Consider the following 23,474-nt stretch of genomic DNA (forward strand, 5'->3'; position numbering starts at 1 on the left):
CCACATGTCTGATTTCTTTTTTATTTTTATACCTTCTAGTAGTTTAATGCACTCAGCCCATGTTTCAGCCGTGTCTGTATGCATTGCCAGCGACTCGCCGCCCCAATTCCACAATATTACCCCATTTATAAGACTGTATTTTTGCTGAACCAAGCAGTGTTTATCTGTTTGTGTCTTTGCAGCAAAAAGACCCGGAAATCTATCTTTTAACGAGAAATCGCCTACCCACTTATCTAACCAAAAGAAGATCTTGTCCCCACAGCCCATTTTCACTTCCATCCTATCTTGTACGTCTGAGAGCTTGAGATTCGACCCCCTTCCTAACTGCACTATATTTTTCCACACCCCACTTATCGAGTTTTTTATTGGAATGGTCGTAAAAGAGCGTCCCCCACTATGTATCGCCATTACAACTTTCGCCCAGAGATGTGATCTTTCATTTCTAAACTTCACAATCCATTTAACCATCATAGCTTTGTTCATCGAAGCCAAACTACCAATCCCTAACCCTCCTTGTTTTTTCGGAGCCACCACTTTGAACCAAGGTACCCAAGCCATCTTATTTTTATCAATACCACCCCCCCATAGGAATTTCCGCCTTACCTTTTCCAAATATTTAATGATATGTAAAGGTGCACTAAATAAGGAAAAATAGTAAGTTGGTAGATTACCTAAAACCGCTTTCACAAGAGTCGTGCGTCCGCCAAATGATAGTGTTCGCGCCTTCCACATTGAGAGTTTGCTTTCAAATCTTTCAATAACCGGTTTCCAATTTTTCACCAAACCCATATTAGATCCAACCGGAAGACCTAAATATGTGAACGGTAACGAACCTTTTTCACACCCAAGAATCGAAGACATATGTAAGATCTCTTCATTCCCCACACCCACTCCAAAAACTTTACTTTTTGAGAAATTTACTTTTAGACCCGAGGATAAGTGAAAACACCTCAAAAGCCTAGCAAGGTTGTGAAAGTTTTCTTCTGACCATTCTCCCACAAATAATGCATCATCTGCATATAAAAGATGTGAGACCCTTGGGCCCTCTCCCGGTGTTGTGACTCCTTTAAAAATTCCTAGCTGAACCGCACTTTCTGTGGCAATATGCAAGGCCTCCATTGCCAATATGAACAAAAGTGGAGATAACGGGTCACCCTGTCTGACCCCTTTTTGAATTTCAAATTCCAAGGTTGGTGACCCATTTACCAAGACTGATGTTCTGGCCGTTTTTAATAATCCCATCATCCATTTCCTCCAAAGAGCCGGAAATCCCATTTGAGATAAGACCGAATCCAAGAAACTCCAACTTATCGAGTCAAATGCTTTCTCGAAATCCACCTTTAGTAGCATCAATTTCTTTTTACTACATTTTGCCCACGAGATAAGTTCATTCATGATCAACGGGCCTTCCATTATACTTCTCCCTTCAATGTATGCCGTTTGTACATCACTAATCAAAAAATCCATTACCTTTTTGAGTCTACTCGATAGAATTTTCGTCACCACCTTTGAGATACAACCGATCAGATTGATTGGTCTGAAATTGTTGATAGTTTGGGGATTATTTGATTTGGGGATGAGTGAAATGAAACTTGAATTACACCCACGATTCAGCTTGCCATGAACATAGAAATATTCAAGTGTCGACTCAAAATCCTTTTCGAACAAATCCCAGAAATTCTTTATGAATTTGAAAGTGAACCCATCAGGGCCCGGTGTTTTATCTCCCCCACAGCACCATACCGCTTCTTTAATTTCCTCCTTTGAGAATCTTTTAACTAACATGGCGGACTGATCCAAAGTTAATATCTTGAATCCATTGTTACTGAACGTCGGTCTGTTAGACTCTTTTTCAGTAAATATGGACTCATAGTATTTTTTAATGCTTCCTTTAAGTTCGTCTGGTTGTGATATCCACATCCCGTCAAAGTTCAGCCCATTAATTCTGTTGTTCTTCCGATGTCCGTTAATAACACCATGGAAGAAGGCTGAGTTCTCATCCCCATCTACTGCCCATTTAACCTTTGCCCTCTGTTTGAGATCTTCCATCCTGTTATTTTCCAACTCGTTCAACCTTTTGAGCCACGAGTCCCTTTCATCTATCTCCATTTCCGATAGTGCTACCGATTCTGCTCTCAAATCCATGTCATCTACCTTTTTTTGGAGCTCCTTTATCACTTTGCAATCTCTATTTCTTATCTTCTCACACCAAGGTTTTAATACTACTTTGACTGCCTTTAACTTTGCTGCTAATGCTTTATCTGGTGGAAAGAAGTCCTTGACTCCCTCGTACGCTTTTTTGACAATATCCGCCAGCCCATCTTCCTTTATCCAAGAGTTAAAGAAGCGAAATGGTGGTATACCAAAAAACACATCAGAACATAGCAAAAGTAGTGGTCTGTGATCAGATTTGAACCTTGGTAGCCCCAGAAATTTAGCCGACGGCCACAAAGATAGAAAGGAGAAACAGACCAGTACCCGATCGATTTTGCTGAACCTCATACCATCATCTGTCACGTATGTAAACGTACACCCTAACATAGAATACTCCACCAAACCTGCTTCGTTGATAAAGAAATTAAAGTCTTCGGCCTCTTGTTTATTGAATCTCGAGTTTTTTCTTTCAGTTGGTTCCCTGACACAGTTGAAATCTCCTAGGAAGATCCACGATCCCGAAAAAGATCTCATCAAAACAATTAAGTCTGCCCAGAGTTGTTTTTTTTGATTCTGATCGTGGGGTGCATATATGTTAACAACCGAGATCTCTCCTTTCCCATTACAAAGTTCTCCCATGGTAGCTAGAAAGTGTCTACTTTTTACTGTCGTCTTTTTTGTAAACATCCCAGGGTCCCAAATACTTAGTAGACCACCCGATCTGCCTGTGGCTTCAATTGAGTCAAATTCAAACGGAGTATTATCCCAAAAATTACTAACCAGAATGTTCGAAGAGTTGGACATCTGCGTTTCTTGAATAGCGATAAAACCAAGCTTGTTATTCCTTTTCAGATTCCTTATGTGCTCCGCCTTGCTGGAGTCACCTGCCCCCCTAATATTTGCTGTAATGAAATTCATTTAGAATAAATTGTCGCCTGTGCTTCTTCAATTTGACCCTTGATCCTCTGGTCATAGCCCGAAACCCTAAACCCAATCGCCTCGCCCACCTTTATTGTCGATTCCACCTCTTCCCCAATTGGGTCTTGATTTGTGATTCTGGTGTTTGCAACCTCACATTCTCCCCTGCCAGTCGACTGATTTCCACCTCCATTTGTCGATTTACTTTTGCTTTTTGAGGATTCATGGTTTCTTCCAAGCCAAAGAGCATCCTTCATCTTCATCGAAGGAAAATTTTGTTTCTTCTTTTTGTGCCCTAATTTCTGCATCGAATGAGGAGGCTGAGCATCTCTATTATCGTTACTTTCATTCTGCTGTGAGGAGCACGGTTTATTGTTCAGGTCAAAATTTCTTTGTTGTTGTTGTTCCTGGGCCACCTGATTGATAATGTCCATTAAGTTAAAAGGGTCCGACTCATTATCATTATTATCCTTGTCATTGTCTTCATTGGGCTTTTTAACCGGAGTATCTGCCACAACTTCATCCATATTAAACAAATTATGTAGGCCCAAACTTGATTTGGGCTCCTTGCTGGGCCTTAAGTGATGCTCTGGTGGCGGTGGAGGAGTGACACAAGGGTCAGCCGCACTATTCAATGTTGAGTCATCATTATGTCTATTCCCCATATCACAACAGCCAGCTTCGGAACCCACATCCCCATCCTTCATGTCCGCCGTTTTTTTCAATATTGCATTTGTGTTTTCAAGATCCCCCTTTTTTTTGTGCGACTCTTCCTCTTCCGACACTGATGTTTCATTGTCTGCCCGTTCAGTCGTTGGTGTTCTGTTTCCCCATTCCGGTGACCGGCCGTCGTCCTCCCACATGTTCCATGTTACATCTGCCTCCGAGATCCATATTTCTACAGGTTCCCCGTCCCATATGAAGAACTTTCAGGGTGATAAAATTCTTTTTTTATCCGTCGGCAAAGTAACGAATCATGGGTGAAATTCCGTGACAAAAGTCGGGTGTAAATAAAAGATATCACCGGTGAATAAAAATTGTATTTCTGTTGGTGAATTTTATGTTGGAAATTTTGTGAAAATAATATTTTTCACAAATATAGAAAAATGATTTTTTCCTATTTTGGACTAGAAATAAATATAATAAAATGAGCGGGTTTTATGTATTTATTTGTGGGTTTGTGTTCTATGTTGTAAGAGCTTCGCAACGAACTAAACCACGTCCAAAATGGAGTTAAGATGAATGAGATATCGATGCTCAAAGTTTGGTGTTTGAAACTTGAATGCTGAAATAAGTGGGAAAGTGGCACCTTTTCCCACATCGGATGAGAAATTGAACTTAAAGGGGTATTTAAGTGGGATCTCTCCATCCTTATTGTGGAGCACCCTAACCCGCACTCGCACACGCGCGCATGGCTTGGGCGATGAGGCGCAATGTGACGCTTTGATGGCGCACGCTCGCATCGCCGCGAGCCGCTTGAGAGCCGCCTTTGTATTTTTAACCGCGTGCACGTGGTGGAACAAGGGCTGCAAGGACCAGGTGGTTGGTAACGTGGGATGAATGCGCATGACCCTGGTGGGTCCGCGCGCAGTGGCGCATGACGTGGCAGTCATGCGCGCAAGTACACATGGCACAAAGGCGCGCGGTTGCGCGCAATGTTTTCATAACCGGACCGGAAGACGAACCGGATGCCTTACTGGTCCACTGGTCGGACCGGTCCGACCGGTCGAACCAGATTTAAGGACCGGATAATCTAACACATAACATAAATAAAATTATTAATATGGAGAATACAGTAAAGTATGTTTTATAACTTAAAAATCTTTAATGTATATAGTTTGGTATTTATATAATATCAATTTGAAACGCATGTTGGCATCAAGGGTTGTATTATATGTTCATGGGTTGTACTTAACCTATGTTGATATCAAGGGTTGTACCATAAGTTTGATGAGTTGTACTTATATTTTTGTTCTTTTATCTTTAAAATGTAAAACATATAAAGTGATTGGTTAGAATCACTTTTAACCCATACAAATTTTTTGTATTATGTTTTGGTGAAATTTAATTTTGCGAGTTAACATGCTACAACGTGCGTGTATGATTCAATGTTTTTACGCGTAGTTTTCCTATACAACAAGCCGTCACAACGCGCGGTTCTAGAATAACTTAGTTATTGTTTCCTATGTTTTACATTTAGAGTGATTGGTTCAACATTGTTTCATCGTCTACTTTTCGTTTGGTTTTATATTTCATTTTTTATTTCTTTTTTTACACGAACCTTTTTGGTGTTGATGGTCGTTCACGGTGATATAATATTGGAGCTACTTAGCACGGTTTTACGCCTCCACCACAACATGGGGGTATATAATTTGCAACATATTTATGCATTATGATTTGTCACATAATTCTTAGTGGGTTGTATCCACTAAAGAAAAAATTGTATTTCATTTAAGTACTATAAATAATTTTGTGAGTTAACACGGCGCAACGTGCGTGTGTGGTTAATTGATTTTACGTCGTTTATTTTTTCCGTTTGACAGGTTAATCGTAACGCTCGGATCCTAGATCGACTTAGTTATTTTTTTATATGTTTTACGTTTCGTTTTAATTTATTCGTATTAACACGCTGCAACTTCATTGTTGGTGGTCGCTGATAGTAATGTGGCATTGGTGTTCGACCATGCCGCAACACGGGGGTCGTTAATACTAGTTGTTTTTTAAATTAATCATGGTTCCATACAATTTAATACTAGTTATAGATGTATAAATTTAAAGTGTATTAAAAAGTCTAAGCCATATCTAAAATAAAATAATATCTACAAATCAGATTTATTATCCATATTTTGTAAAAGAAGGTCATATCCCGGGCATTATATTAATCTAGTGTGTTGAGGCCTTTAAAAAAAGCCCACACAAGGAAAATTAGGTTTTTAAGTGTTTAACCTATTCCTCTTTTCAGTAGCCGACTTCTCCATCATCTTCATCATATCTTCATTCTACATCTTAGAATTCTAATTTTCCATAACCACACTCCATACTACATGGCTCCACTCTTCTTTTGCTTTTCTTTCTAAAGATGCAAGCTAAAGATTTTCATAAAAGGAAGATTCGATTTTAAATTGATGAAGATTCGATTTTAAAGCTGACCGGCCCGACCAGACCATACGTGACCCAACGGCCCGACCGCCGGCTCTCGGCCCGATCACCGGGCGAATGCTGAAACGGTTTAACAAGCAGAACCGGCCCGGTGTGCACTCCGGAACCCGGCCGGACTGGTCCGACCGGCCGGCCCGGTCCGGTTTTTAAAACATTGGTTGCGCACATGGTGCATGGGCACTGAGGTGACGTGCGCGGCGCACCTAAGTGAGCCAAAACGGCGCGACTGTGTGGCGTGCTCGTAGAGGCTACCAGGTGACGTGGCGCACGCGCGTAGGTGCGCATGAGACTAAGGCGCACGCGCGCATGGCAGTGAGCCAAATGGACGCACCGCGAATGAGCGTGCAGACCTGCACGCACGCACCAAGGCGGCTTGCGCGCGCGCGCGCAGAAGCTTGCAGCAGTAGTTAATGCAGTGCAGTTACGGTTCAGCATTCGAAACTGACGAAGTTAATGCGTTTGACTGAGAATTTAATGACGAATTAAAGTGCATTGAAGACGTTTAATGCAGCTTAATTCACCCATTAAATTCGTTTTTCAGTTTCTTCAAGTTTAACTAGTATAAATAGGGTGGTACCCCTGTTGAAGAACGACACCAAATTAACCAGCTCTAATTTTTCTCTCTCACAGAATTCTTCATCTTCTCTCAAGAAGCAAGGTACACCTTCGGGTTGGAGTTAAGACCGGCAGTGCAACTGCTTGCGGCTGTTGTATCCTGGAAACAAACGTGTTCTCCTGGGAGACACGAAATTTGTTTTAAGGGACCCGTGTCTAACACGATCCTCAGCCAAGAACAGTTTCGTCTGTTCGAGTTTTCTATTCTTGTATTTCTATTTTTCAGTTGTAATTGTATTGTACTTCTATTTTATTCTGTAATTGTTTCTGTTGTTCAAGTTAATAAAGTATTTTTATTTATTTTACACGAACGGATTCCTACAATCTTAAAACAAATTTTTTAAAACACCGTTCGTGTAGAATCTCAAACATATTCTGCTGTGAATTCAAACCAGTTTTGAATTCATACAGTTGTGTTTTTAAAAAACAGATTTTCTTCCTGTTTTGATTCAAAGTAGCGACTTTGTCAAAACAGATTCTGCTTCTACTCCTTTCTGTCGCTGAAGTTCTAAAAATCCTACTGTTGTAGTCTTCAAAGTTAGACTTAGAAGCTACACGGCTGAATTTTTTGAACTCCTAATAATAATAAAGTAGCGTCCTTATTATTTTGAAAACAGAATTTAACTTGTTTTCTTGAAACTTTTCAGAATGTCGACTGAAAATGTGAACACGAGCAACACTAATGTTGTCGTTGGAACCCCTGCCAACACTGTGAGAGCGTCCACGGTGGCAAATCATGCTGAACGACCTGAGAAGTTCTCGGGTCTCCACTTCAAAAGGTGGCAACAGAAGATGTTCTTCTACTTGACCACCATGAACCTTGCGAGGTTCTTGACTGAAACCGCTCCCCAACCTGCGGAAGGGGAGACCGATGCTCAGGCTCTGAGCGCGGTAGAGGCGTGGAAGCATTCGGACTTTATATGTCGAGGCTATGTTCTCAACGGTCTCTCGGATGCACTGTATAATGTGTACTATAATATCAAGACTTCCAAAGAATTATGGGAGTCCTTGGATAAAACGTACAAAACGGAGGATGCGGGAACAAAGAAATTTGTTGTCGCCCGTTTCTTGGACTTCAAGATGGTTAATAACAAGACTGTTATGAACCAAGTCCAAGAGTTACAGATTATACTTCATGACATCCACGCTGAGGGTATGGTACTCAGCGAGACGTTTCAAGTGGCAGCCATGATTGAGAAATTACCTCCTACTTGGTTGGATTTTAAGAATTATCTTAAACACAAGTGGAAGGAAATGACGATTGAGGAACTTGTCGTCCGTCTTCGTACAGAAGAGGACAACAGGGTGGCCCAAAAAGGCATCATTTTGCAAGCTTCGACTAAGGCAAACATGGTGGAAGTTGGGGAGTCCTCAAAGGGCAAGAAGGGCAAGGGTAAAAACAACAACAAAGGGAAAGCAAAGGTCAACAACCTTGGACCTAAAAAGGGGGTTGTGAAAAAAAAAGTCTGCGCCTTTCCAAGGTACTTGGTACAATTGTAACGAGACGGGGCACCGTGCTAACCAATGCAAGAAACTTAAGCGTGAGCGTGAGCGTGCGCACATGGTTGATGAGGATGGTATGCCTCTGATTGAAATGATAACCGAGGAAGCGGCTATGATTGAAGAAGTCAACGCGATGGGTGAAAACCCAAAAGGATGGTTCGTTGACACGGGTGCAACCCGCCATGTTTGTGGAGATAAGGCTCTTTTCTCTACATTCAAGGAAGCGTCGGGTGAAGAAAAGCTTTATATGGGAAATAAAGTTACCGCAAGCATCAAGGGGGAAGGCACTGTCATCCTGAAGATAACGTCTGGCAAGGAGCTTACTTTGACCAACGTGCTTTATGTCCCAGAGATAAGGAAGAATCTCGTGTCGGGATGGATGCTCAACAAGTTTGGATTTCGTCTAGTGTTTGAATCGGACAATTTTGTTCTTTCTAGACGTGGAATGTTTGTTGGAAAGGGCTATGCCCTTAATGGAATGTTTAAAATGAATGTAATGGTTGTGAACCAAAACAAGAAAATGAATGAAAGTTGTTCTTCTACTTACATGATTGAGTCTTCTAATGTTTGGCATGGTAGACTAGGACATGTAAATTTTAATTCATTACGACGTTTAATTAAATTAAACTTAATACCAACATTCCATATCGAGTCCAATCACAAATGCGAGACATGTGTTGAATCCAAACTTACGAGATCATCGTTTAAATCGGTTGAACGAATAACCGAACCCCTTGATTTAATTCATACCGATGTGTGTGATTTAAAAGCGGTTCCCACGCGTGGAGGAAATAAGTACTTCATCACGTTTATTGATGATTGTACGAAATATTGCTACGTGTATTTACTTAAGAGTAAAGACGAAGCAATAGAAAAGTTTATCTTGTACAAAAATGAAGTTGAGAATCAACTTAAAAAGAAGATAAAAGCTTTGAGAAGCGATCGAGGAGGTGAATATGTTGCACCTTTTGCGGATTTATGCGCAAAAAGTGGCATTGTACATGAGTGTACACCTCCTTATTCTCCACAATCAAACGGCGTTGCGGAACGAAAGAACCGCACATTGAAAGAAATGATGAATGCCATGTTGATAAGCTTGGGAGTGAACCGAGAAATGTGGGGGGACGCCATTCTCTCGGCCAACTATCTTTTGAACAAGATACCTTTGAAAAATAGGGACGAAACTCCATATGAGTTATGGAGAAAAAGGAAGCCTTCGTACAAATAATGGAAAGTGTGGGGGTGCCTAGCTAAGGTGATTATACCACATCCTAAGGCTCTTAGGATAGGACCCAAAACTGTTGATTACATTTTCATTGGATATGCACATCAAAGTAGTGCGCATCGTTTTCTTGTACATGAGTCCAAGAATCCCGATGTACATAAACACACTATCATGGAGGTAAATCCTAACATCGTCTCATATTTTGAAAATGTGTTTCCTATGTTAGGACAAACACATGCGACTTCATCAACGGTGGCTAATGAAGCAGGTCCAAGTTCATCTACATGGTTAGATGAACCAGGTCCAAGTTCATCTACATGGGTAGATGAAGCAGGTCCGAGTTCGTTTACGAGGTTAGATAAAACTCATGAACGACCCGAGGTCGAGGAGGGTGAGCTTAGACGAAGTAAACGACAAAGGGTTGAAAAATCCTTTGGCCTAGACTTCATGAGCTATATGGTTGAGGGTGAGCCCAATACTTACCGCGAAGCGGTTACCTCCGCGGAAGGACCTCAATGGCAAGAAGCAATTAAGAATGAAATTGATTCTATATTGCAAAATCATACTTGGGAGTTAGTAGATCTTCCACCTGGTTGCAAACCACTTGGATATCGATGGATATTCAAAAGGAAGATGAAAGCTGACGGAAGTATTGATAAATACAAGGAAAGGTTAGTGATCAAAGGATTTAGACAAAAGGAGGGTCTAGATTACTTTGATACTTACTCGCCTGTTACGCGAATAACCTCTATAAGATTGGTTCTTGCAATTGCGGCTCTAAGAAATTTGGAAGTTCACCAAATGGATGTAAAGACCGTATTTCTAAATGGCGATTTAGAAAAAGAAATTTACATGGAACAACCCGAGGGTTTTTCCGCCCCTGGTAACGAGGGCAAAGTATGTAAATTGGTCAAGTCTTTGTATGGCTTGAAGCAAGCTCCAAAACAATGGCACCAAAAGTTTGATCAAGTCATGGTTGACAATGGTTTCAAAATAAATGAGTGCGACAAGTGTGTTTATTTTAAAGACACACCAAGAGGTTATGTGATTTTATGTCTTTATGTAGACGATATTCTTATCATTGGGAGTGATGATAAAATGATCAACTCAACGAAAGACATGTTGAAAGCGAGGTTTGACATGAAAGACATGGGTCTCGCGGATGTGATTCTTGGAGTTAAAATCACTAGAACCCAAAATGGTCTTGTGTTGAGTCAATCTCACTACGTGGACAAGATCCTTGGGAAATTCAATTCGGATGATACGAGTGTAGCTCGAACTCCAATTGATAACACCCAACGCCTAAGGAAGAATAGAGGCGAGAGTGTTTCTCAGTTAGAGTACTCAAGGATCATTGGTAGTCTCATGTATCTAATGACATGTACTAGACCCGACTTAGCATATGCAGTAAGCAGGCTAAGTAGATACACCAGTAATCCGAGCGAGGATCATTGGAAAGCTATCACGAGGGTGCTTAGATACATAAGATACAGAAGAGACTATGGATTGCATTATACCCGTGATCCAGAAGTGATCGAAGGATACACTAACGCAAACTGGATATCGGATATAAAGGATCACAGATCCACAAGTGGTCACGTGTTTACACTTGCGGGCGTGGCTATAGCTTGGAAGTCTTCCAAGCAAACGGTTATAGCGAGATCCACGATGGAATCCGAATTCGTCGTTTAAGATAAAAGCAGGGAAGAGGCGGAGTGGCTACGTCAATTTGTGGAAGATATTCCAAGATGGCCAAAGCCGTTGACGGCGATCTGCATAGATTGTGACAATCAGTCTGCTCTTGCTAGAGCACAAAGTATGATGTACAATGGCAGATCAAGGCACATTCGACGTAGACACAACACGGTACGACAACTTATCTCAACGGGTGTTATCTCAGTTGACTACGTGAGGTCAAATGAGAACATTGCGGACCCGTTAACAAAAGGCTTAAGCACAGATAAGGTATATAGGTTGTCAAGAGGAATGGGACTAAAGCCCATAGATGAAAGGAATATGAGGAAAACCTAACCTAGTTGACTGGAGATCCCAAGATCTAGGTTCAATAGGCAAACTTAATCATAAACCCAAAGGGAGTCACTGTGGGGGGTGCCCCAAAATCAATAAAGGGAGTTGTATACTTCCTAGTCCATTCCAATCAGTGACATGAAGGAAAGGGTAAGCATGTTGAGGTTAAGGATTTTGAGGAAATCCAAATTAACCATGATGCTTTTAATAATTCAGAGAAATCACCTATGTTAGAGAGAAGTGGGGTCGCTTCGAATGGATTTGTGGGGAGGCGAAAATCCTAGAGCTCTCGCAGAACCAGGAACGTGTTCCATGACCATGAACGGACACAACCATGAGGTCTTGACTCGACTAGGGAGAGTATTGTGTGAATGTATATTGTCGCCTACATAAATGGGGGATTGTTCAAGGACACCACGTCTACAAGACCCTAGGAGGCTAAGTATGCTTCACAAAAGAAGGTTCAAAGGTTACACCTACCTATCTTCCAATGCTCAACTGTTGAACGTGTATCGTTGAAACTTGTTAGATCGATTTCTATTCATGTAAGGGATTGTTGGAAATTTTGTGAAAAAAGCATTTTTTCACAAATATAGGAAAATGATTTTTTCCTATTTTGGACAAGAAATAAATATAACAAAATGAGCGGGTTTTATGTATTTATTTGTGGGTTTGTGTTCTATGTTGGAAGATCTTCGCAACGAACTAAACCACGTCCAAAAGGGAGCTAAGATGAATGAGATATCGATGCTCAAAGTTTGGTGTTTGAAACTTGAATGCTGAAATAAGTGGGAAAGTGGCACCTAGTCCCACATCGGATGAGAGATGGAACTTAAAGGGGTATTTAAGTGGGATCTCTCCATCCTTATTGTTTCATGGAAGCACTCACTAGTGTACTCGCATAGGGTGCGGAGCACCCTAACTCGCACTCGCACACGCACTCGTACACGCGCGCGCGCGTGGCGTGGGCGATGAGGCACAATGTGGCGCTTTGATGGCGCACTTTCCACTTCGCACGCTCGCATCGCCGCGAGCCGCTTGAGAGCCGCCTTTGTATTTTTTACCGCGTGCGCGTGGTGGAGAAAGGGCTGCAAGGACCAGGTGGTTGGTAATGTGGGATGTATGCGCATGACCCTGGTGGGTCCGCGCAGTGGCGCACGACGTGGCAGTCATGAGCGCGAGTACACATGGCAAGAAGGCGCGCGGTTGCGCGCATGGTGCATGGGCACTGAGGTGACGTGCGCGGCGCACCTAAGTGAGCCAAAATGGCGCGACTGTGTGGCGTGCTCGTAGAGGCTACCAGGTGACGTGGCGCACGCGTGCAGGTGCGCATGGGACTGAGGCGCACGTGCGCATGGCAGTGAGCCAAATGGACGCACCGCGCATGAGCGTGCAGACCTGCACGCGCGCACCAGAGTGTCTTGCGCGCGCGCGCAGAAGCTTCCAGCAGTAGCTAATGCAGTGCAGTTACGATTCAGCATTTGAAACTAACGAAGTTAATGCGTTTGACTGAGAATTTAATGACGAATTAAAGTGCATTGAAGACGTTTAATGCAGTTTAATTCACCCATTAAATTCGTTTTTAAGTTTCTTCAAGTCCAGCTAGTATAAATAGGGTGGTACCTCTGTTGAAGAACGACACCAAATTAACCAGCTCTAATCTTTCTCTCTCACAGAATTCTTCATCTTCTCTCAAGGAGCAAGGTACACCTTCGGGTTGGAGTTAAGACCGGCAGTGCAACTGCTTGCGGCTGTTGTATCCTGGAAACAAACGTGTTCTCCTAGGAGACACGAAATTTGTTTTAAGGGACCCGTGTCTAACACGAACCTCAGCTAAGAACAGTTTCGTCTGTTCGAGTTTTCTGTTCTTGTATTTCTATTTTTCAGTTGTAATTGTGTCACACCCCCAAAATCCACCTGCGGAGTATCACCGCTTGGAGGCGTGACATGACCAGGATCAAGCCACCAATCATATTGAACATGTAATTAAATAGTAAAAGTTATCCATCAACACGAAAGGTGTTTATCAAAACCAACATAAGTAAATGTAGCGGAAGCATTAACGTGAAAACCCCAAACATAAGTATTAATGTACGAAAAGTAATAAGTGTTTGTTCATGATCCAATCCCCACAACGACCTGCTCCTCCTTGTGCAAGCTCCTTAAATACCTAAGGTCCTGCAAGGCATGCAGCAGAGAGTCAACAACTAGTTGAGCGAGTTCACAGAAAGTAAGTTCAGTAATAGTATTAGTGTGAGTCGTATTAAGTTCGTTCATTGTTCATGTATAGTATTGATTTCCATCGCGGGCCCTTTCGGCATGTATGCGAAGATCTGGGTTAATACTCCCAAATATCCTAGACTATGTATATTTGTATCGCGGCCACCCTGGCATAACTTGCGAAGATTTATTCTCTATAGTTCGCAGCTTCCCCGAAGCATGTGTGCGAAGATCAGTCATAATTATCGCAGCCAACCCTTGGCGTGTGTGCGAAGATCAGTTCAAGTAGGTATACTAGTCTAGCCGTATCTTATCATTTACCATCCTCACCCTGAGGACTTATATCATTAGGTTCCATTAACTAGGTACGCACGAAATAATCATCCAATCCCATTCCCACCCTGGGAACCCCATGCCTTGGCTGTGTGAACTCACCTTGGGTTGCTCGGCAGATACACAAAGAGGTTTCTTGAACTAAAGTGGTCAACCACGTCCTAACAGGGTTACCATACAAGTCAGGTTTGGTTCAAGTAATGCACGTATGAATCATAGCAAACACATATAGCATGTAGACAGTCAAAGCATATCATAATCACACTTGTGCGTCTCGGATGGTTGGGCCATTGAGCTTGTGCGAGCCCAACCATCTTGTGCGATATAAATCTAGGCCCAAACAGTTCCCGGCCCAATTAATTAATACCTTAGTCTTGTGCGAACCCTTTGGGTTATGCGATCCAAACTAGCCCAACCCAACATAACACCCGGCCCAACAACATAATTAAACAAACAATCTCATGCGGTCCAGTTAGCCTTGTGCGATCAAGGCACATTGTGCGAGTGGGCACTTGGGCTGTCCGGCCCAGCAGTTTGTGCGATTGTGTGTGTATGTGTGGCCCAATAAAGCATGTGCGATCCAAGGAACTTGTGCGATCCAGTGAGGGCTTGTACGATCCAGCTGCCTTGTGTGATCCGAGAGATCTTGTGCGACAGGCAGCCTTGTGCGATCCGAAGCCTTGTACGTGTGGGCCTCTTGTACGATCAAGAGACCTTGTGCGATTTGTTTAATTATCCGGATATCAAGCAATCGGTTACAACTAATAACAGTTTCCAATTTTGCATCAATCAATCAACAAAATCAAAGATTCTATCCCAACCCTTAATCGATCAAACAAGCATAATCTATCACAAATTCATATGAACCCTAACCTAAACATATGAACAATTTAACAAGCATGAAACCGATTTATGAACATTGGTTCTCGAAACAGCAAGGTAAGATCCGATTTGCATGAACATCAACAACAATCAAACCTCATAAATCCACAAGCAAGGCATAGCAACATCAAATCGGTTCTAGCTTAACATCTCATGTACAATCCTAATCGATTTAGTCTAGCATGGAACCATATCATCAATTCAACAAGGAAAAACAATAACAACATACTAACCGATTAGAATCAAGCAGAGAGGGAGAGATCCAATTGAAAGAAAGATCTTCGATTGCCAAAGGAATGCTTGCCGTCGGTTTCGTGAGGGAGAAAGAGAGCTAGGGTTCTTGTGTGTGTTAGGGTGTTTGGTAAAAATGTGAGATGGTAATCACCTCTCAAGTGTATACGAGTAGGAGATGGGCCGAACCCAACTCGGCAGCCTATGGGTCCGCGTACAAGCCACACGGCCCAAAGAGGTTTGTGCGATCAAGCGGTGTGGTGTGTTGTGCGGTTCGGGTTGTGTGCTTAACATACATACACGTAACACATATAGCACATAATAACATAACATTCACATAAAATTCACTTTCATAAAAGTCACATATCGTACACATACGTTACATCAAAGTACAAGGATTGGTTTGGAAATACGAGTTGTCACATTATCCCCTACTAAAAAGAAATTTCGTCCCGAAATTTGGTATGCACTTACTGAGGAAGCTAGGTAAGTTCAATCGTTCATTCACTGATTTTCCTGGGGTGTCACATCCTCCCCCCGTTGATCTGGAATTTCGTCCCGAAATTCCGAAGTAGTAGCTTCAGCCTCAGTAGTGGTTGCATTGGTTCCGAATAACTGGGGGTACTTTTCTGTCATCCTGTCTTCGCGTTCCCAGGTGTACTCTGGGCCACGTTTGGAGTTCCAACGAACTCGAACAAGAGGGATTCTCTTGTTTTTGAGGACCTTCACATCCCGGTCCGCGATTTCAACAGGTTCCTCGACGAACTGCAACCGCTCGTCGATAGTGAGTTCTTTGAAAGGAATGATAAGGGTCTCATCTGACAGGCACTTCTTCAGATTCGACACGTGAAAGACGTTGTGAACTGCACCGAGTTCAGCTGGTAGGTTTAGCTTGTAGGCCACCTTGCCTATTTTCTCAATGATCTCGAACGGTCCGACATACCGCGGATTTAGTTTTCCCCGTTTGCCAAAACGAACCACACCCTTCCAGGGTGAGACTTTAAGTAAAACCCGGTCCCCGACCTGAAATTCCAATGGCTTTCTACGCTTGTCCGCGTAGGCTTTCTGACGGTCGCGTGCTGCCGCCATGCGTTGTCGTATTTGTGCAATCTTTTCTGTGGCGTCCACTACAATCTCTGGACCCGTGATCTGGCTATCCCCCACCTCTGCCCAACAGAGAGGTGACCGGCATTTACGTCCGTACAATGCCTCGAATGGAGCGGCTTGAATGCTGGTGTGATAACTATTATTATACGAGAACTCCACCAAAGGGAGGTGCTTTTCCCAGCCGTTGTCGAAGTCTATAACGCATGCCCTAAGCATGTCTTCAAGAGTTTGAATCGTTCGCTCAGACTGCCCATCCGTCTGAGGATGATATGCTGTGCTCATGTCCAATCGTGAGCCGAAAGATTTGTGCATTGCTTGCCATAGCTCTGACGTGAATCGTGCATCCCGATCCGAAATGATGGAGGTGGGCACCCCGTGCCCCGAAACAACTTCTTTAAGGTAGATGTCTGCGAGAGTGGAGAACTTATCCGTTTCCTTTATAGCTAGGAAGTGTGCAGACTTGGTGAGTCGATCCACGATCACCCATATGGTATCATTCCCACGCTGAGATCTAGGTAGGCCTGTAACGAAATCCATGGAAATTTCTTCCCATTTCCATTGCGTTATCGTGGGTTGCTGAAGTAGACCCGCTGGTTTCTGGTATTCGACCTTGACTCTCGCACAGGTCAAGCATTTGCCGACATAAGTAGCAATGTGGGCCTTCATGCTAGGCCACCAATAAGTAGTTCTGATGTCGTGGTACATCTTATCCGACCCTGGATGTACCGAGTAGCGAGACTTGTGAGCTTCATCCATTACAAGTTCGCGTAGACCGCCATAAAGTGGGACCCAAATACGCCCCGTTACATAGTAGGCGCCGTCTGCCTTCTGTTCTAATCGTTGCCTTGAGCCGCGTAGGGATTCAACCCTGACGTTCTCTGGTTTCAATGCTTCTGCCTGAGCATTTCGTATTTGTGCAGGAAGGCTAGACTGAATCGTAAGCTGTAGCGCTCGCACGCGCCGAGGTAAAGTGTCTTTCCGACTGAGGGCGTCAGCCACAACATTGGCCTTGCCTGGGTGATACTTGATAGCGCATTCGTAATCGTTCAGTAACTCGACCCATCGCCGTTGACGCATGTTCAAATCCTTCTGCTTAAGGATATGCTCGAGACTCCTGTGATCGGTGTAAATCGTGCACCTGGTACCGTACAGGTAGTGTCGCCATATCTTAAGCGCGAAAACTACAGCTCCCAGCTCTAAATCGTGCGTCGTGTAGTTCCGTTCGTGAATCTTGAGTTGGCGTGAAGCGTAAGCAATAACCTTGTCGCGCTGCATTAACACACATCCAAGACCCTGGATGGATGCATCACAATATACTACGAAATCGTCCGTGCCCTCTGGCAATGAGAGGATAGGTGCACTGCAAAGTCTATCCTTTAGGTGCTGGAAAGCAGTCTCCTGGGGCTCTCCCCAGCGATAGGTGACACCCTTCTGTGTTAGTAGCGTAAGCGGCTGAGCAATCTTTAAAAAGTTTTTAATAAACCGTCTGTAGTAACTCGCCAAACCCAAGAATTGGCGTATTTCCGTTGGCGTACGTGGTGCAGGCCAGTTCCTGATCGAGTCTACCTTGGATGGATCAACATGGATCCCATCCTTGTTCACTATGTGGCCTAGAAAGTGGACTTCACGAAGCCAGAAGTCGCATTTCGAAAACTTAGCGTACAGTTGTTCCTTCCGTAGGAGTTCCAAAATAAGGCGTAGGTGCTGCTCGTGCTCCTCCTGACTCTTGGAGTAGATCAGAATGTCGTCGATGAAGACAATGACGAACTTGTCAAGATAGGGTTTGCACACCCTGTTCATAAGGTCCATAAATACGGCAGGCGCTTTCGTTAACCCGAACGGCATGACAAGAAACTCGTAGTGACCGTAGCGAGTTCTAAATGCTGTCTTGGAGACGTCCTCCTCTCGGAATCTCAGCTGATGATAACCAGACCTCAAGTCTATCTTGGAGTAATAACACGACCCTTGCAACTAGTCGAATAAGTCGTCTATGCGTGGAAGAGGATAACGGTTCTTCACCGTCACCTTGTTCAGTTCACGGTAGTCGATGCACATCCTGAAAGTGCCATCCTTCTTTTTCACGAAAAGTACTGGAGCTCCCCAAGGCGAAGAGCTTGGACGAATGAAGCCCTTTTCCAAGAGCTCTTGTAGTTGCTTTGACAGTTCCTCCAACTCTGATGGAGCTAGACGATATGGTGCGCGAGCTATGGGTGCTGCTCCTGGAGCGAGCTCGATTTGAAATTCGACCTGACGATGTGGCGGTAAACCAGGTAAATCTTCAGGAAACACCTGAGGGTAGTCGCGAACAATCGGAATATCCTCCAGTTTCTTTTCCTTCACTGATGCGTCGGTAACGAGTGCCAAGATTGCGGTGTGACCCTTCCGCAGACACTTCTGAGCCTTCAAGAAAGAGATGATGCCTACCACTGCACCACTCTTGTCTCCTTGAACTTCGAGAGGTTCTTGACCAGAACGTGGAATACGAACGATCTTCTCACTGCATAAGATCTCTGCCTGATGTTGGGACAACCAATCCATCCCAATAACGATATCGAAGCTTCCCAAGACTATGGGAATAAGGTCGATGGAGAAGGTTTGACCGGCTAAGACAATACTACAACCCCTGACTATATGCGTGGCTTCTAAACTCTTACCATTAGCTAGTTCTACGACGTGTTTGGTGTTTAGGGGTGTTGGTGTACGTTTTAACAATTTACTGGCTTTCACAGAAATATAACTTGTATCCGCACCCGAATCAAATAAGACAGTAACATAAATATCGTTGAGGAGAAACTTACCCATAACCACATTGGGATCGTTCATTGCATCTCCTCGTCCTAACACGAAAGCTCGACCCCTTGCCTCGTTGCCATTGTTGTTGTTGTTTCCCCCGTTGTTGTTGTTCCCATTGCCCTGATTGTTGTTGTTGCGGTTTTGGTTCTGGTTCAACTGAGGACAATCGCGTTTGTAATGACCTTCTGCCCCACACTGGAAACATCCCCGATTTCCACGCTGTGGTTGCTGCTGCTGTGGGTTTTGAGGAACCGGTGGCGGAAGTTGTTGATTCTGGTTCGCAGGTCGTGAGCTCCTGCAATCTTTGGCTTCATGCCCTAGCTTGAGACATCTCTGACAACGTTCTTTGCGACACCTTCCACTGTGGTGCCTGTTACACTTGTTGCATAGTGGGTGAACTCCCCGGTATCCACCCTGCCCCTGACTGCCAGATGATTGCTGACTCGAATTCTGGTAGTCATTCGTTCTGCGCTGCTGTGCTTGAGACTGAATGGAAACTGATCCCCTGCTGGAATCCCCATCCCATTTCCGTTTGTTGTCGTTGGGTGTAGCAGAAGTAGCAGCTGGAGTAGTAGTTGCACTGACGCGTTTAGGCAACTTGTTCTGTTCTACTGCCTGATCTGTGAGTCGATGAGCAAGACGCTGGATGTCTTGGATGTTGTCGAGGTTTGCCGATGTAACATGGCTCTGGATCTTTGGCGCAAGTCCCTTGAGATACAACTCAATGCGCTTCACTGGAGGGTCCACCTTAGTTGGACACAGAATAGCCAGTTCGTTTGACCGCTTTGTATAGGCTTCAATCTCTGACCCCGTCATTTTCAAGTGATAAAGCTCATTCTCCAACTTGTGGATGTCATCACGCGTGCAGTATTCCCTCTTAATGAGTTCCTTGAAATCATTCCAGGGTGTGGCGTTAGCAGCTGCCAACCCTAAAATCTGAACTTGGGCGTTCCACCAAGTTAGTGCTATTCCTTCTAGCGTGCCAGTGGCGTATTTCACCCTGCGAGCCTCAGGGCATTCACACATCTCGAACACTGACTCTAGCTTCTCAAACCAGTGGAGGAGTCCCACTGCCCCCTCTGTGCCGCTGAAAGTACTTGGACGACAGTCCATGAAGTTCTTGAAAGTGCAGACAGGTTGTTGCGCGTGTTGACCTATCGTGTATGAATAGGGCGGAGTTAAATACAAGAGTGAATGCAGGATCTAAGGATCCTAGTGTGAATCTAAACTGCAGGGTATACTACCTGCTTGAGCAGCTGCAAGTGCCGCAGCAACTTGAGCTTGAACGAGAGCCTCTAGCTGGGCTTGAGTCATGTTAATTCATCCAGACATGATCTTCATAGTAAAAGTAGCGTAAGTGAGAATGGTTCGCGAGTAGGGCGATGACAGAAAAGTGTAAGCACGTAGGTATTCTCATGTAATAAAGTCATGTGTATCTAAACGTAATGCGAGCAAAGTTCTATATAGTTCTAGCATGCAGGTAATAATCATAAACCTTATTACCTAGGATGTCGAGTCTTGCACGTGGAGCGAAGCGTCGTTGTGGATCGTTGAGAGCACTGTTCTGGTTATAGTCTGGTTTTAATAAAACGTTTTCCCATATTAAAACCAAGTTCTCTATAACCAATGGCTCTGATACCAATCTGTCACACCCCCAAAATCCACCTGCGGAGTATCACCGCTTGGAGGCGTGACATGACCAGGATCAAGCCACCAATCATATTGAACATGTAATTAAATAGTAAAAGTTATCCATCAACACGAAAGGTGTTTATCAAAACCAACATAAGTAAATGTAGCGGAAGCATTAACGTGAAAACCCCAAACATAAGTATTAATGTACGAAAAGTAATAAGTGTTTGTTCACGATCCAATCCCCACAACGACCTGCTCCTCCTTGTGCAAGCTCCTTAAGTACCTAAGGTCCTGCAAGGCATGCAGCAGAGAGTCAACAACTAGTTGAGCGAGTTCACAGAAAGTAAGTTCAGTAATAGTATTAGTGTGAGTCGTATTAAGTTCGTTCATTGTTCATATATAGTATTGATTTCCATCGCGGGCCCTTTCGGCATGTATGCGAAGATCTGGGTTAATACTCCCAAATATCCTAGACTATGTATATTTGTATCGCGGCCACCCTGGCATAACTTGCGAAGATTTATTCTCTATAGTTCGCAGCTTCCCCGAAGCATGTGTGCGAAGATCAGTCATAATTATCGCAGCCAACCCTTGGCGTGTGTGCGAAGATCAGTTCAAGTAGGTATACTAGTCTAGCCGTATCTTATCATTTACCATCCTCACCCTGAGGACTTATATCATTAGGTTCCATTAACTAGGTACGCACGAAATAATCATCCAATCCCATTCCCACCCTGGGAACCCCATGCCTTGGCTGTGTGAACTCACCTTGGGTTGCTCGGCAGATACACAAAGAGGTTTCTTGAACTAAAGTGGTCAACCACGTCCTAACAGGGTTACCATACAAGTCAGGTTTGGTTCAAGTAATGCACGTATGAATCATAACAAACACGTATAGCACGTAGACAGTCAAAGCATATCATAATCACACTTGTGCGTCTCGGATGGTTGGGCCGTTGAGCTTGTGCGAGCCCAACCATCTTGTGCGATATAAATCTAGGCCCAAACAGTTCCCGGCCCAATTAATTAATACCTTAGTCTTGTGCGAACCCTTTGGGTTGTGCGATCCAAACTAGCCCAACCCAACATAACACCCGGCCCAACAACATAATTAAACAAACAATCTCATGCGGTCCAGTTAGCCTTGTGCGATCAAGGCACATTGTGCGAGTGGGCACTTGGGCTGTCCGGCCCAGCAGTTTGTGCGATTGTGTGTGTATGTGCGGCCCAATAGAGCATGTGCGATCCAAGGAACTTGTGCGATCCAGTGAGGGCTTGTACGATCCAGCTGCCTTGTGTGATCCGAGAGATCTTGTGCGACAGGCAGCCTTGTGCGATCCGAAGCCTTGTACGTGTGGGCCTCTTGTACGATCAAGAGACCTTGTGCGATTTGTTTAATTATCCGGATATCAAGCAATCGGTTACAACTAATAACAGTTTCCAATTTTGCATCAATCAATCAACAAAATCAAAGATTCTATCCCAACCCTTAATCGATCAAACAAGCATAATCTATCACAAATTCATATGAACCCTAACCTAAACATATGAACAATTTAACAAGCATGAAACTGATTTATGAACATTGGTTCTCGAAACAGCAAGGTAAGATCCGATTTGCATGAACATCAACAACAATCAAACCTCATAAATCCACAAGCAAGGCATAGCAACATCAAATCGGTTCTAGCTTAACATCTCATGCACAATCCTAATCGATTTAGTCTAGCATGGAACCATATCATCAATTCAACAAGGAAAAACAATAACAACATACTAATCGATTAGAATCAAGCAGAGAGGGAGAGATCCAATTGAAAGAAAGATCTTCGATTGCCAAAGGAATGCTTGCCGTCGGTTTCGTGAGGGAGAAAGAGAGCTAGGGTTCTTGTGTGTGTTAGGGTGTTTGGTAAAAATGTGAGATGGTAATCACCTCTCAAGTGTATACGAGTAGGAGATGGGCCGAACCCAACTCGGCAGCCTATGGGTCCGCGTACAAGCCACACGGCCCAAAGAGGTTTGTGCGATCAAGCGGTGTGGTGTGTTGTGCGGTTCGGGTTGTGTGCTTAACATACATACACGTAACACATATAGCACATAATAACATAACATTCACATAAAATTCACTTTCATAAAAGTCACATATCGTACACATACGTTACATCAAAGTACAAGGATTGGTTTGGAAATACGAGTTGTCACATTATCCCCTACTAAAAAGAAATTTCGTCCCGAAATTTGGTATGCACTTACTGAGGAAGTTAGGTAAGTTCAATCGTTCGTTCACTGATTTTCCTGGGATGTCACAAATTGTATTGTACTTCTATTTTATTCTGTAATTGTTTCTGTTGTTTAAGTTAATAAAGTATTATAAACTATAAATTAGCAACTAAATCTTGCTTTATGGACTTGTACCCCATGCATGAGGAGATTTTCAAAAAAAAAGTTTATTTTTCATTTCTAATCCAATACTTTCCTTCTTTTGCTATTAAACTCTAGCACTTTTTTATTTTCATCTTTGGCCCTCATAAGTTTCATCTTTCACAAATTATTCATTTTACGTGTGTGTGGGGTTCATCGTTTTTTGGTATATTTTTTCCTATTTGACAGGTTCGTCGCAACACTTTTATTTTTCCCCGTTCGACTTACTTATTCTATTCAACGTTTTAAG

At 43.4% G+C, this 23,474-nt stretch overlaps 1 protein-coding gene across 1 annotated transcript; it reads left to right on the forward strand.

The window, feature by feature from the left end:
- Positions 1–8,407: 8,407 nt before the first annotated feature.
- On the forward strand, positions 8,408–13,329 carry LOC110882835. The gene is made up of 2 exons (XM_022130754.1): positions 8,408–8,924; positions 13,190–13,329. Exons 1-2 carry the CDS (start codon positions 8,408–8,410, stop codon positions 13,327–13,329), a joined length of 657 nt encoding a protein of 218 aa, XP_021986446.1.
- Positions 13,330–23,474: the final 10,145 nt, after the last annotated feature.

This window comes from Helianthus annuus, chromosome 10 (genome assembly GCF_002127325.2).
Source record: "Helianthus annuus cultivar XRQ/B chromosome 10, HanXRQr2.0-SUNRISE, whole genome shotgun sequence".
Lineage (NCBI taxonomy): Eukaryota > Viridiplantae > Streptophyta > Magnoliopsida > Asterales > Asteraceae > Helianthus > Helianthus annuus.

What these genes read in the sequence shown, in the direction of transcription:
- LOC110882835 (XM_022130754.1), top strand. Translation starts at nt 8,408, where the DNA reads ATGGTTGATGAGGATGGTATGCCTCTGATTGAAATGATAACCGAGGAA. An exon ending in GTCTTCTAATGTTTGGCATG is followed by an intron (nt 8,925 to 13,189) that starts GTAGACTAGGAC and finishes TTCGTTTTTAAG; the next exon opens with TTTCTTCAAGTCCAGCTAGT.